The 15889-nt window shown below is 46.5% G+C and overlaps 1 protein-coding gene and 1 pseudogene across 3 annotated transcripts in view; one reads left to right on the forward strand and one right to left on the reverse strand.

The window, feature by feature from the left end:
• Positions 1-15889, reverse strand: part of eps8l3b (EPS8 signaling adaptor L3b) — a 91828-nt gene that overhangs the window by 38203 nt on the left and 37736 nt on the right. For all 3 annotated transcript variants that reach the window (XM_078197893.1, XM_078197894.1, XM_078197892.1), the window contains 6 exons: positions 14966-15030; positions 13245-13403; positions 11197-11346; positions 3495-3571; positions 555-727; positions 393-460 (listed from right to left, as the gene is read on the reverse strand). In XM_078197893.1, coding sequence (XP_078054019.1) covers positions 393-460; positions 555-727; positions 3495-3571; positions 11197-11346; positions 13245-13403; positions 14966-15030 — 692 coding nt within the window. The remainder of the gene's footprint in view (positions 1-392; positions 461-554; positions 728-3494; positions 3572-11196; positions 11347-13244; positions 13404-14965; positions 15031-15889) is intronic.
• LOC144479317 (U2 spliceosomal RNA) lies at positions 950-1127 on the forward strand (annotated as a pseudogene).

The raw sequence follows: 15889 nt of genomic DNA on the forward strand, positions 1-15889 counted from the left end.
AAATAGTTATCGAGTTGCTTGTCTGAAGAAAAGATAGTGGAGGATCATAGAATCCCAACAGTGCAGAAGGAGGCCATTTGGCCCATCGAGTCTGCACTGACCACAATCCCACCCAGGCCTTATCCCTGTAACCCCAAGTATTATACCCATTATACCCTCTGGCACTAAGCGGCAATTTACCATGGCCAATCCACCTAACCCGCCCATCTTTGGACTGTAGGAGGAAACCCACGCAGACATGGGGAGAATGTGCAGACTCCGCACAGACAGTGATCCGAGGCCGGAATCGAACCTGGATCCCTGGCGCTGTGAGGCAGCAGCGCTAACCACTGTGCCACCGTGCCGCCCCCCCCCCCGATGAAACAATTCTTTTGGAGCAAGTGTTTACTCACCATATATCTTTGTGTAATCATGTCTGGTGGAATTGCCTTCTCTGTATCATCATTGCCGAACTTCGAATCTGCGTTCACAATGAAACGATGTTGGAATCAGGTTAAAGATCTCAGGGCAAGGCAAAACGAACAAAGCAGGAATTAACTGATTCGCGGGCGTACCGTATTCAGATGGTGTCCTGGACCGTTGCTCTGTCCAACTCCCATGCTCGGACATTGCAGAATGTATAGGCTTATCATAGTCCGGCAGTATCCATTTATCCCGGGAGGGCGGCATTGCGGAATTTCCATAAAGTGGCTGAGAATGGTGAGAGAGCATACTCTCCAGGTTGTTTCTGTAGACGTTTCAGAGAGAGAGAGAGAGAGAGCCTGACTACTGCATAATAGCAGGGACAGTGACTGAATGCAATGGCTTGTAATTAAAACAACTAACAGTATAGCCTGAGGAGAATCAGACAATAGTGTGACCTTAGTCAAAACCTGCCACACTCAAGTCTAATTGTTACTGATAGCCTCATCTGTCAAAAGCCAACGATGACTATTGTTGAACTAAGTAAAGTGCTTCTCGGCCTTTTGGCTAAGATCAAGTGTAGTATCGGATCTGCACTTGGTTGAGGTCATGGGGTTGCGCTGGGGCTTCATATGTTTCATATGAAGCAATTTTTTAAAGCGGCATCTCGGTCTTTTGGCTAAGATGCAAATGAGCTCAAGTCTTGGAGGAGGATCCTCCCCCTTCTCCAATCAGCTTGACTCATGTAGATCAGGCCCAGGACAGGGTGGTTTAGTCGCCCGCCCTGTCTTGTCAGCCTGGATCGGAAATGTCTCAACTTGTTGAGACTCTGAATTGGATTTGATTTGATTGAATTGGAAAAGTATAAAAAAAAAGTGATACACTACCAAAGCACTATGTCATCAATTGAAACTATTAATAGACCCCAGTTGTTAGTAATTATGTATTCATAGAATGATACAGCACAGAAAAAGACCATTCAGCCCATTGCCCCTGTGCCCGGTCTTTGAAAGAGCTATTCTAATTAGTCTCACTTCCATGACCTATCCCTGTAACCCAGCTGTTTTGCTTCCTTTTCAAGGATTTATTCAATTCCTTTATAAAAGTTTTCTTTGAATCTGCTTTCCTCACCCTTTAATCTGAATCATAACAATTCTCCGTAAATACAGCTCTTATGATGTAGTATTTCTGCTTATTATTAGCCGACTGTCTTTGGTGTACTTTTCTCAGGATTTTAGTGTGGAATACTAGACTGATTCCTGGGACGGCGGGGCTGACGTATTAGGAGAGATTGAGTCAGTCAGGATTATATTCCCTAGAGTTCAGAAGAATGAGGGGGAATCTCTTGAAACCTAGAATATTCTAACAGGAATAGACAGGGTAGGATTCTCGCGATGGTGGAGGTGTCCAGACCAGGGGTCACAGTCTGAGGATACAGGGTAGACAGTTTAGGACAGAAGTGAGGAGAAATTTCTTCACCCAGAGAGTGGTCAGCCTGTGGAGTTCGTTACCACAGAGAGTAGTCGAGGTCAAAACATTGAATGTTTTCAAGAAGCAATTAGATATTGCACTTGGGGCGAAGGAGATCAAAGGATTTGGGGTGAAGGTGGGATCTGGCTATTGAGATGGATGATCAGGTATGATCATAATGGCTAGTGAGCAGGCTCAACAGGCCGAATGGCCTCCTGCTGCTCCGATTTTCTATGTTTCTACGCAGGTGTGGCTGTATAATGGTTTTGATACTGGATTATTAACCCAAAGGTCCGGACAAATGATCGAATGTCATAAACTCAAATCCCACCCGGGGCTGCTAAGTTTAATTCAATGAATTAAATAGATCCTGGAATTGCGGGAAAAGTCAGTAATGGTGGCTATAAACGATTGGACTGTTGTTTAAGCTCTTCCGGTTCACAACTTATTTTAGGGAATCCTTACCTAGTCTGATCCACATGTCATTCTAGGCCCATTGCAGTGTAGTTGAGTCTGAGCTGTCCTTTGAAATTTATGATGTGGAGATGCCGGCGTTGGACTGGGGTGAACACAGTAAGAAGTCTCACAACACCAGGTTAAAGTCCAACAGGTTTATTTGGTAGCAAAATCCACTAGCTTTCGGAGCCTGACGAAGGAGCAGTGCTCCGAAAGCTAGTGGATTTTGCTACCAAATAAACCTGTTGGACTTTAACCTGGTGTTGTGAGACTTCTTACTTTGAAATTTATTCAGTTCTATTCAAGAAAGTGGCTACCACCACCTTCTCAAGGCCATTTAAGGATTGGTAATAAATGCTGACCTTGCCAGCAATGTCCACATGAATTTAAACAAAAATCAGATGGACATTTCAAACCCAGTTTGTAAATCAACCACTCTGTCCCTGTTGTTATTCTGTGGAGTGTAGGAGTGAGGAAGTCTTGCTGCAGTAATATAGATCTTTGTTAAAACCACACCTGGATTATTGTGTACAGTTCTGGTCTTCTTACCTATGGAAGAATAGGCTTTCCCTAGAGGGAGTGCATCAAAAGTTCACTGGGCTGATACCTGTGATGAGAGTGGTGTCCTATGAAGAGAGATTGAGTAGATGGGCCTATATTTCTTGAGATTGAGAAATGATCTCAGTGAAAACATGTAAAACTTCTAGTGGGCTTGACAGAGTAGGTGATGGATCGGATTCTCCAACCTTGCCCACAGCTGGGATTCTCCAGTCCCGCTGCACTCAACGGAGATTTGGCTCTCAGCCAAATTCTCCGTTCTCACTGGCAGTGGCGACAGAGTGTGGACGGCCGGAGAATTCGGACAAAGAGTTTCTTCCTGCATTGAGAGTCTAGAAATGGGGATCAGAATCTCAGAATAAGGTGTCGGCCATTTTGGACTGAGGTGAGGAGAAATTTTCCCACTCAGGGAGTTGTGAATTTTGTGGTTGTCGGTTGTTGAATAAATTCAAGCCTCAGATTAATTATTTTTTGAGCACTGACAGATTCTAGAGATGGGAGGAGGGAGAGATAGTGCAGATGAGGTAAGTCATTATCTTATTAAACAACACAGCGGACCTTATGGCCTACTCATGCTCCCACTTCGCATGTTCTTATGAACTACCAACCTCAGCATGTCCTGGTTTCCTCGTTCCTCTTTCTTTCCTTTGATCATGTTATCAATATCGATCTGTATCAGATCAGCCTATTCAAATGAAAACAGAGATAAACACATTCTGTAAAGATGTCCGAACATTTGAGCTTACTAAGAACACAGTGATCTTGTACCTCGCTCCCACCAGGACAGGGATGATGAGAATTCAAGAGTAATTCATTCAAATACATAGTTTTACTGGTTGAATTTCCCATGTTTTTCTTTTATTTATTCTTTCATGGGATGCAGGCATTGCTGCAAGGCCAGCATTTGTTGTCCATTCCTAAATTACCCGCCAGAAGATTATGGTGAGCTCCCTTCTTGAACCGCTGCAGTCCATCTGGAGCAGGTACACCCACAGTGCTGTTGGTAAGACAGTTCCACCATTTTGGCCCAGCAACTGTGAAGGAACGGCGACATTATTCCAAATTGAGGATTCGGTGTGTCCTGGAGGGAACATGATGTGGAGATGTGTCCTGGAGGGAACATGCAGGTGGTGCCGTTCCCATGCCTCTGCTGCCCTTGTCCTTCAAGGTGGTAGAGGTCACAGGTTTATTTAAAAAGTTTATTTATTAGTCTCAAGTACATTAACACTGCAATGAAGTTACTGTGAAAATCCCCTAGTCACCACACTCCGGCGCCTGTTCGTGTACACTGAGGGAGAATTTGGCATGGCCAATTCACCTCACCTGCACGTCTTCAGAATGTGGGAGGAAATCAGAGCACGTGGAGGAAACTGCGAGTCTTGGGACACATCCTGGGACACTAAGGCATGGCCAACCCACCGAAACTGCACATCTTTGGACTGTGGGAGGAAATCGGAACACCCGGAGGAAACCCACGCAGACACGGGGAGAACATGCAAATTCCACACAAACAGTGACCCAAACCGGGAATTGAACTCGGGTCCCTGGCGCTGTGAGGCAGCGGTGCTAACCACTGTGCCACCGTGCGACGCCTTTGGAAGGTGCTGTTGAAGGGGAGTTGACAAATTGCTGCAGTGCATCTTGTAGAGGGAGTGATTGTTTAAGTTGGCCGATGGGCTGCCATTCAAGCATCTACTTGTTCACTGCAGCAAGCTTATTGTGACTTAGTTGGTTGGACTCTTAGTTCTGATTTAGAAGGTTCTGGTTCAAGTCCCATTTTGGAGACGCAAGCATAAAAATTCATAGATTCATGACTCTAGGTTGATTCCTCAATTGAGTACCAAGGGAGTGCTGAACAATTGGAGATGTGGCCATTTTGATGAGATGTTAAATCAAGATCCTGTGAAAGATTCCAACGCACTATCTGGTAAAAGAGCTTGGGACTTCTAAGGAGTGTCCAAGATATTAGGGGTGATTCTTCAGTCCTGTTAGTAGGTGGGGTTGCCACTGGTCCCATTGATTCGGGTGAAGGCCAAAACGGGATTCTCACCAGGCATCAAACCCATTGCGAGTCTCTCCACCCACCGCGCTGGCCCCTATCAAGTTCCCATCCCGAGTGAGTGGAAACCTCATTACCATGCATGCTTCCTATTTTGAATGTTATTAATGGGCCGGAAGCTCGATTCTCTGGACTCTTGGGATGCTCCCACACCCTCAGCAGGAATTCCACCAGGCGCCGAACAGTACAGGCCCTGACAAACATGGACCTGGTGCCTTGGACTCTGAGGGGAGGCAAGGAGGTAAGTTGTGAGCCCATGTGTCCCTCTGCCACTGCCAGGCTGAAGAGGCAGGATCCCCCCAGGGACCTGGGGGTTGGGTGAGCACAGGCTGTTGGGGAAAGAGTTGATCTCAGGACACTCCCCCGAGATGGGTGTCTTGTGGCTGGACTTCCCCTTCTTTCCCTGGGAAAAGTGGAGATCACTCTTAGTATGTCGATCTCAGGCAGTATTCTGTTAACAATCTTCACTCTTGTCTGTGTACTGTGAAACCTTTAAAGTGGCCTGGTCACTTTAATATCCATGACACCAGGAAGCCTTCAAAATCACAGCACCACTCCATTCTACAGAAGGGATTTCCTTGCTCCCTGTCAAAAGCCCCAGGTGTCAGCAGACCCCTTTGAAGTCCTCTGACTGACAGGCAATGTCACCAATTCCCTTTTGCAGCCTGGATGAGCCATAGGTGCTGCCTGACCACATTGAACTGCTTTGTTTGACAGCTCCAGAGCAAATCACACAGTTCATTATTGATACAATCAGATCACATTCCAGTAAGCCTCAAATACTTCCTCTTTTTACCACAGCTGCCCACTCAGCCCCATTTTTTAGCACTGAAGTCTTTGCTGTTTCTTGAGCCTTCCTAGAAAGCTGAAAGGCTTTGAAATGTTTATTCAGTTTCACGCTTCAGTACCTATTAAGAGTTTCCTGATTGACAGATCCAGGCAATTTCACAGCAGGCAATAGCTTTGTTTGTTTTTGTTTCCCTTCACGGTTAATTGAATTTGAAGTACTTCCTCTTTTCCAATCACAGTTTATTTTAAACAGGCTTGCTCTTTGTTCTGAAAACCTTAGCTGACATTTTTTTTATCATAGTGTGTTTTCTTCAACCTCTGTAGGCGGCACGGTGGCACAGTTTTTAGCACTGCTGCCTCACAGCACCAGGGAGCCGGGTTTAATTCCCAGCTTGGATCACTGTCTGTGCGGAGTTTGCACATCCTCCCCGTGTCTGCGTGGGTTTCCTTCGTGTGCTCCAGTTTCCTCCCACAGTCCAAAGATGTGCAGATTAGGTGGATTGGCCATGTTAAATTGCCCCTTAGTGTCAGGGAAACTAGCTAGGGTAAACGCATGGGGCTATGGGGATCGAGCCTGGGTAGGATTGTGGTCAGTGCAGACTCGATGGACCGAATGGCCTCCTTCTTCACTGTAGGGATTCTATGATTCTCTCATGCTGGAATGGCGCACCTGCATTGCTACCCTGGCAATGACATCCTGGCAGTGAAACTCACCGGTGAACCCACATCGGTGCGTCTCTCCTGCTGAGGGGAGGGGTGGGGGGGGGGGTGGGGGGAGGAGGCCTCTGACTAGTGGGGAAGGGGTCGGATCACCTCCATGCCTGCATGATATTGATGTGTAGGGGGGGGGGTGTGGTGATCCGTTCATTCAGAAGGGGGGAGGAGGTAGCTCCTCAGTGGTGAGGGATTGAGGGTATACCCTTTGTCAACAGCGGGGTAGGGTGCTTGAAACATGAGTCTGAGACTGGGGCACCATCTTTAACGGGCGCCCCGATCTCTGTGAAGCCACCTTGAATATTTTTAACTTGAATGCCACTTGGCAAACGCTGCCAGTGCCAATGTGAATCACTCTGGGTTTCCCACTGGTGGCAGCACTTAGGTTTCCTCATGGAGAATCGCAGCCACTGCAACCTCCATCCCTAAAAGTCAGATTATTAGGTTATCAACATGTTTCTATTTGTTGGGCCTTGCTGTGCACAGATTGACTCCAAATTTCAATGTTAATATACCTCAGTGGTTAATGTTTATGCATCTGTAGAATGGTACAGCACAGAAAAAGGCCAATCAGCCCCTGTGCCCATGCTAGGCCTTTGAAATGCCTGGTGACCCCCTGAAGTCAGGTGCTATATAAATGTAACTCTTCCTTTCGATCAATGAGAAAGTTACATATCTAAAGCCAATGTTAAGAAATAGGAAACTCAAGAGGATGCCATTGGGGATGCCGCAGGGTCTCCAACGTGGGTAGTGGGGCAGTGGGGTGCAGCGGGAGAGTGTTCTTGATCAACGTCGAAAGGAAGAAGTCTCAATGGACCAAATAGCATTCCTCACTCAGTGCTTTTAGCAACTTGGCAGCAGTTAACACAGTGTGTGGGACGATGCCTGCATTAACCAGGACCCATAAAAGCTTTTAAAATGTAGTGCATAAATACTTAAAAAAGGAAAAAGGTACGAGCTGTGAAGTGAACTGAAGATCGGGATTTCACTCTAACAGAAAGCCAGGACTGGCACAATGAGGTAGGAACATAGGAATTAGGAGCGGGAGTGGGCAATCCAGACCTTCGAGCCCACTCCACCATTTAACACGATCATGGATGATCTTATCCTGGTCTCAACTCCACTTTCCTGCCTGCTCCCGATCGCCCTTTATCCCGCTTTCCATCAGAAACATGTTTATCTCTTTCTCGAATCTGTTGATTAATTCTACCTGCACTGCACTCCGGGCCGGTGAGTTCCACAGATCCACAACTCTCTGAGAGAAATAGTTTCTCCTCATCTCAGCTTTGAACCTACCTGCTCCCACTCTATGGGTGGGATTCTCTGGCCGCATTCGCCCCAAAACCGGAGAATCCTGCCTGATATCAATGGACCTTTGCGTGGTCTGCCCCTCTCCCCGCCCACGATGATTCCCGTGACGAGCAGGACTGGAGAATTCCCCCTTATATCTCTAACCTCTTGTTCTAGACTGTCCCACAAGGGGGAACATCTGTTCATCTGTTCAACGTCCACCTTATAAATCCCCCCACCCCCTAGTTCTTCTGAACTCCAGTGAGTACAAGCTACTCAACCCTCCTCGTACGACAGCCCTTTCATCCCTGGAATCAATTTATTGAACCTTCTTTGAACTGCTTCCAGTGCCATCACATCCTTCCTCAAGTAGGAAGACCAAAACTGGACACAATACTCCATCTGTGGTCTTACCAATGCCTTATACAATTGTAACAACATTTCTTTACTTTTAAAATCCAGTCCTTTTGAAATAAATGTCAAATTCCATATGCCTTTCTTATCATATGCTGCACCTGCCTACCCACTTTCAGTAATTCATGCACAAGGACACCCAGATCCCTCTGCACTGAGGCATTTTGAATCTGCTTCCCATTTAAATAATAATTTGCCCTTTTATTTTTCCGGCCAAAATGGATAAACTCGCACTTATCGAGGTGGCAAGGTGGCACAATGGTTAGTACTGCTGCCTCGCAGCGCCAGGGACCCAGGTTCGATTCCCGGATTGGATCGCTGTCTGTGCAGAGTCTGCACGTTCTCCCCATGTCTGCGTGGGTTGCCCTCGGGTGCTCCGGTTTCCTCCCACTGTCCGAAAGACTGGTTAGTTGCTTTGGTCGTGCTAAATTCTCCCTCAGTGTACCCGAACAGGCACCGGAGTGTGGCGACTGGGGGGATTTGCACAGTAACTTCATTGCAGTGTTGATGTAAGCCTACTTGTGACATTAATAAATGAACTTAATAAATAAACTTATCCATACTAAACTCCATCTGCCAGATTCTGACCCATTCTCCTAGATATGTCACTATCTAATTTGAACTCCTCTCCTTGGCTTTGCATGCTAAAGTGCATCCTCATTGTTTCACCTCTCTGTCCTTTCTGCTTTTTCTGCCCATTTTCACCTTTCCTCACTCAGGGGTCTGACCACCGGCCCCTGCAATACGGGCACCGGATTCCCTTGGGTACCTTGGTGAATTGTCCATGCTTCACATCAGCGATTAAGCAGCAGAGCCAGCTCAGTTACTCCAGGCATCATCACTGAAGCTAATCTGTTTTCAAGCAAGGTTCCTACATGCACGGATGTGGTTATGGGAAGACCTGCCAGTGGCTGAGCAAGTGCATATATGATGTATCATTGAACTGAGTGATCCTGAAGAGACCTTGGATTGTTTGTTGTTTTATCCTCACTTTATTCATCTTCTTTAAAGGAATGGAACAATGAGACCAGTAGGTTTGGCTCCACGAGATGGAGCTCCTGCTTTGCTGGAGATGAACTATAAAACGTCCACTATAAATTTAAGAACAGGAGCAGCACGGTGGCACAGTGGTTAGCACGGCTGTCTCACATTGCCAGGGACCCGGGTTCAATTCTGAACTTGGGTGACTGTGTGGAGTTTGCACATTCTCCTCGTGTCTGCGTGGGTTTCCTCCGGATGCTCCCGTTTCCTCTCGCAGTCCAAAGATATGTGGGTTATGTTGATTGGCCATGCTAAATTGCCCCTTAGTGTCAGGGGGATTAGTGGAGTAAATACGTGGGGTTACGGGGAAAGGGCCTGGGTGGGATTGTTGTCAGATGGGCCGAATGGCCTCTGCACTGTAGGGATTCTATGAAAACCTCACTTTGCAAAGTGTGCTAAATTTGGCATCAGAAGTTGCAATGATGGAGAAAAAATGTGCTGTGTGTGCCGTGTGCAATATGGCATGTGTGGACTTCCGTGTATGTATGCTTGTGCTTCAGTATGTGTGTGTATTTTGCGTGTGTGTATTTCTGTGTGCATGTGTTTGTTCATGTCTGTGTTTCTCCGTGTGTGAGTGCTTCTGCACGTGTGTGTTTCTGTGTGTGTGGCTCTGCATATGTGTGTGTGTGCATGTCATAGAACCATAGAATCCCTACACTGCAGAGGGAGGCCATTCAGCCCATTGGGTCTGCACCGACCCTTTGACAGAGCATCGTACCCTGGCCCACCCTTCCCCCGCCCCCACTCTATCCCTGTAACCCCACGCGCTTACCCTGCTAGTCCACCTATGTGTATGTTGGAGGAATCTTCAATGTTAAAAAAATCAGGTAGAGATTACAGTACAGAGCAGATTGCAGTTGGTTTGAGGAAGGGTTAAGCTGGTGTTTATTTCCCCTCTGCTCTCTTGTTCAGTTCCATGGAGACTAAATTGTCTTCAGTGCCTCATCAAGAAGCCATTCAACAAATACGAGCTTGGACAATGAGCATGGCTTGCCATTGAATGGTGAACAGTATCACAGTCCAGTTATCCTCACCCTCATTCAATTAACTGAAATCGATGGACACAAACTGAGACCAATTCCTGTCTCTGCTAGCTAGCCTAACTACTGTGGATTAAGTCTTAGTTCCTACTGCTCTGGATAGCTCACTGTGTATACACATTTGCGAACAGTGATAATTCCTGTGACTCAGCTGGCTTAATGGTTGTAGGTTCAAATGCTATGGAAAGCAGTGTGTGTGGATGGAGAAAGAATGGCCACAACAATGATTTCACAACAATAGTGGCATTAAAATGGCTTTTCTGGCTGAGAGTTAAGCATGCTGGGATTTCTTGGTCAATTTATCGAGGAAATTTCTTGGCCAAGGTTTTCCTAAACTCGGTAGTATTTGTTTTCAGTTAAGTAGTTAAAGTTGATGTTTAGTTAAAGTTGATGCTCCATTAAAGTTAATATGCAGTTTAAGAGTTAAAGTTCAGTTAGAGTTAAAGTTCAGTAAAAAGTTAATGAGTTGCAACTGTTTATGTTTGAGTTGGTACGAGAAGTGTTAAATAAGGAAATAATTGAACTACTGTCCTTGCTTGTCTCATTAAACTGGAATGCTTGGAAGGTGTTTAAATTATAAGCTGTATTACAAGTGTTAAAAATAAGATGTATCAGCCATGATCATAGTGAGTAGCGGAGCAGGCTCGAAGGGCCAAATGGCCTCCTCCCGCTCCCATTTTCTATGTTCCTATGTATCAGCCAATGTATCCCCTGGACACACTATTCTCCAAAGGGGAAAAGAGTGTGCACAAGCTGGAATATTTCCATGTTTTATGACGTTCTGCAACTGTTCCCATTATCTTATATTTACTCCATATCTACTGTGCTCTGGGGGAGATTTGAAGGTTGAAAATGCATTTTGTTTGATGTGTGAATCTGTTCCATTCCCCATCATTGGTCACCATTTCTTCAAGCAGCTACCCATCCTCTTTCCCTCAACCTTTGTTGACAATGCATACTCACGGAGACCTCCTCACAGTTGAACAGGTAGACACTGGTCTTCCTCTTGGCCCTGTCTTTGATGGTGATTGCCAGCACTGAATCGTAGGCAGAGTTGAGTGGCATAACCTGGCAATCTTCAATAGCCTCAATGGGGAAGAGTTCCAAATCATCCTGGAGAAACGCCAAAGGGGCAAATGAAAGCAGGTTCAAGCAACTACCCATTCTGCAATCGCTCACAAAACAGACAGGGCCTTTCAATTAGGTTTTTAAAACATTTTCCCCTCTTTAATCCTTTTGGAAGCACTATGGTGAAAATGACACTCACTTGCATTATGGGCAGCACGGTGGCACAGTGGTTAGCACTGCTGCCTCACAGTGCCAAGGACCCAGGTTCGATTCCAAGCTTGGGTCATTGTCTGTGTGGATCCTGCATGTTCTCCCTGTGTCTGCGTGGGTTTCCTCCACGTGCTTCAGTTTCCTCCCACACTCCAAAGATGTGCTGGTTAGGTTGATTGGCCATGCTAAATTGACCCTAGTGTCAAGGGATTAGCGGGGTAAATATGTGGGTAAACTAAGGGTTTACTAAGTAAAATATGTGGGTAAACTAAGTGGCAATTTAGCATGGCCAATCCACCTTACCCACTCATCTTTGGATTGTGGTAGGAAACCGGAGCACCCGGAGGAAACCCACGCAGACACGGGGAGAACGTGCAAACTCCACACAGACAGTGACCCAAGCCGGGAATTGAACCCGTTGCCTGGTGCTGTGAGGTAGCAGTACTAACCACTGTGCCACTGTGCCGACTCGAGCCCAGAGCTTCTGGCTCAGAGGTAAGGACACCACTCACTGTGCTACAATTTGACCATCGCTTTCAATTCATTTCCCATGGGCTAATGGCTCCATTAAAATAGCAGAAGGATGTCAAGTGTCAGCTCCTGATATCGCTAGTAGTAGTTTGTTCCCTTGTATTCTATTGAAACCCAATACAATATCTGATACACACACAGGATGTAATGTAGCCAAGGCCATATTGAGTGGGTCTGTTTTGTGTCTAATTCTGGGAGTGCTGGGGTTCAGACAGTTTATCAAGGAAAAAGAAGGACCAGGTAAATCCATTAAATCAACTCATAAAGTAGCTTGTGGGCCAGGAGTGTTCTTTCTGGTTTCATAAAGATCCCTTGGGCCTCCCTTGTTCCAGGCAACTCCTTCTCTTTTCTGATTACAAACTTTGAATTCTACCCCTACATTCATCCCCCCAACTCCTCCCTTCAACCCTTGGGTCCATGGGTCTCCAGTGAGGGTGTGGCTGCGACTGGCACACCTCACCCCGCCCAAGACCACCAATTTTGATTCCCACCCTCCAGTGGTGATTTGATTCTCACTGGTTTCTAGCAGGAGTCAGAGTCGGGATTTACAAGCACAAGTCAGGGAGATCAAATCTCACGGTCAGTGGGTGTTGTCGGACACTTCACTTCCCACTTGAGAACACCTCTCGATTCCTCAACCTTCTACCAGACCCCCAATTTCTGATCCTCACACCGCCCTCCCCCACCCCCGGCAAAGTCTCTGGCAACAGTTTATTTATTTATTCGTCATAAGTAGGCTTACATTAACACTGCAATGAAGTTACTGGGAAAATACCCGAGTTGCCACACTTCGGCACCTGTTCGGGTTCACTGAGGGAGAATTTAGCATGGCCAATGCAGCTAACCAGCATGTCTTTTGTACTGTGGGAGGAAACCGGAGCACCCGGAGGAAACCCATGCAGACACGGGGAGAACGTGCAGACTCCACACAGACAGTGACCCAAGCCGGGAATCGAACCTGGGTCCCTGGCGCTGTGAGGCAGCAGTGCTAACCACTGTGCCACCGTGCCGCCCCCAACTAACCATGAGATTACTCTGGTATTCTACTTGTAGGTACCTGAGGATCTTATCTGCACTTTTCCTCAACAGAGATGATAATTCAGGTTGCAGGTGGGAAGTTGAAAGCTGCTTTTATTTCCACCCTCCACCCCACGCACTATGATGACAGTTACACATAGCTAAATCCCTTCCAAATGCTTTACCTTGGTCTCAATTTCTGCCATTTTGAAAGTGGTGCCATTCAGCTGCAGAATCATGTCTTGTCCCCAGATTTTACCCTTGGCATCCAGCAGCTTAAACTTCTTGATACAATGGTCCATCGTCATCACATCCTTGGAGCCAAGGTCACATGTGATCAGGTGCTGCACACAAAATTCAGAAAACAGTTGAAGCAAATATCAAGTCAATGTTGGAACAGTAAAAGCTGTGATGAGTTACAGTGAGCTGCAGTATACTTCCTGGTACATCATTGACTGAACTATCTCCTTGTCTCTTTTCCTGAGACCCATTCCCTCATTGGAATTTTCATCTTCAACTGGCGATATTATATTGGCTGCCTGTTACATTCCTTTCTTGATTCTCCTTTCTATCCAACGCCCCCTTTCGCACCCCTCCAACCCCCTTCTGTCAATGTTGGAAGCTCTCCACTCCATTCGGTGGTTTCTCTCTGAGTCTGTAACGTTCAATGATTCAGTTGTTATGTGTGCTTGCTACACATCAGCATCAAATTAAAGTTAAAGTTTATTTATTAGTCACAAGTAAGGCTTACATTAACACTGCAATGAAGTTACTGTGAAATTCCCCTAGTCGCCACACTCCGGCACCTGTTCAGGTCAATGCACCCTAACCAGCACGTCTTTCAGACTGTGAGGAAACCAGAGCACCCGGAGGAAACCCACACAGACATGGGGAGAACGTGCAAACTCCACACAGACAGCGACCCAAGCCGGGAATCGAACCCTGGTCCCTGACTCTGTGAAGCAATAGTGCTAACCACTGTTGCACCGTGCCGCCAACATTACAATCACGATTTCAGCTCTTTGGCAATGGGAGGCAGAACATTGCTGCTCCAAAGAGGTACCTTTACCCCAACAGCTCACAGCATGGAGTCAGCAACATTCAGCCACCTTCTTGGATCTTTAGGCCTTCTCCTTAGCCCTCTTCAATCACCAAGGCTACACCTGAGCCCACTTTACTGAACATTTGCTACCCACAGTGCTTTCTTTAATTGGATACTGTTTCTCCTTTCCTTCACTCAACTAGTAGAATCGCCGAGCAGAGACTGATAGCCAAGTTCTGCACACAAGAGGACGGCCTCAACCGGGATCTTGGGTTCATGCCACACTACCTGTAACCCTGAACTATTTGATGTAAGTTCCTGGACATTTAGAAACTGCTGGCATCTCTGCATTGCTCTGAAAAATACATAAAATATGTAACAGGATGCTTGGCCAGTGGTGGGAGGTGGGGGGGGGGGGTTGCTCAGTCCAGTAGCACTGGCGAAGGGAGGCCTGGAGTCTTATGTAGGGATTGGGCTAGGTCTAACATTCAGGTGGTAGGGAACTTTTCCATCCATCCCACCATAATATCACTCTCAAGACTTACATTATAATATAACACTATAACTGGCATATATTGAAGATGTACTGCCATAATATTAGAGTGAACTTGGTATGATCATCACACCGTGTGTCTATGATTCTATATTATACTGTGCTTGTAGTACCATATTATAGCAGCAGGGGATGTCAGCATCACATTGTTCTCTAACTCAGAAGAGAGAGTGCTGCTAACTGAACCACTGCCGGTTCTTTATATATTACAGTGATTCTGTCAAATTATAACATTGCACTGTGCCTGATCCATAATACTGTACTGATTCACTTGAAAGAAAAATAATTTAATAACTATCTGTAACACAAACCTCAACACGATACTGCACGAGATTCTCTGCGTTGCTAAGTGTCAGTGCATAGGCTTTTCTTTGCTCTGTTGAATGGAGAGAGAGAGAGATGATGAGAATGTATTGAAGACTCGGATAGCAATAACTACACAGGAATGAGTTGTAGATGGCCAACATGAAGGGACACAACCTAAGTAAAGTTTATTTGTTAGTGTCGCAAGTAGGCTTACATTAACACTGCAATGAAGTTACTGTGAAATTCCCCTCGTCGCCACACTCCATCACCTGTTCGGGTCAATGCACCTAACCAGCACATCTTTCAGACTGTGGGAGGAAACCCACGCAGACACGGGGAGAACGTGTAGACTCCACACAGACAGTGACCCAAGCCGGGAATCGAACCCAGCTCCCTGGCGCTGTGAGGCAGCAGTGCTAACCACTGTGCCACCGTGCCGTCCCGTACACGAGGTCAGCTTACAATCTGTCAGGTAGGGGAGGCAAAGACCTTGTGATATTGGAAGGGCAGCATGGTGGCACAGCGGCTAGCACTGCTGCCTCACAGAGCTAGGGTCACGGGTTCAATTCCGGCCCTCTTGATTAATAAAGGGATCAGGGGTTATGGGGAAAATGCAGGAGAACGGGGATGAGGAAAAATATCAGCCATGATTGAATGGTGGAGCAGACTCGATGGGCCGAATGGCCTAATTCCTCTCTTATGTCTTATGGTCTTATGGTCTCAGGTCACTGTCTGTGTGGCGTTTGTACATTCTCCCCGTGTCTACGTGGGTTTCCTCCGGGTGCTCCGGTTTCCTCCCACAGTTCAAAGATGTGCAGGTTGGGTTGATTGGCCATGATAAATTGCACCTTGGTGTCAGGGGAATAGAAATATGTGCGATTATGGGAATAGGGCCTGGGTGGGATTGTGGTCATTGCAGACTTTAGGGA

This window comes from Mustelus asterias, chromosome 25, assembly GCF_964213995.1.
Source record: "Mustelus asterias chromosome 25, sMusAst1.hap1.1, whole genome shotgun sequence".
NCBI lineage: Eukaryota > Metazoa > Chordata > Chondrichthyes > Carcharhiniformes > Triakidae > Mustelus > Mustelus asterias.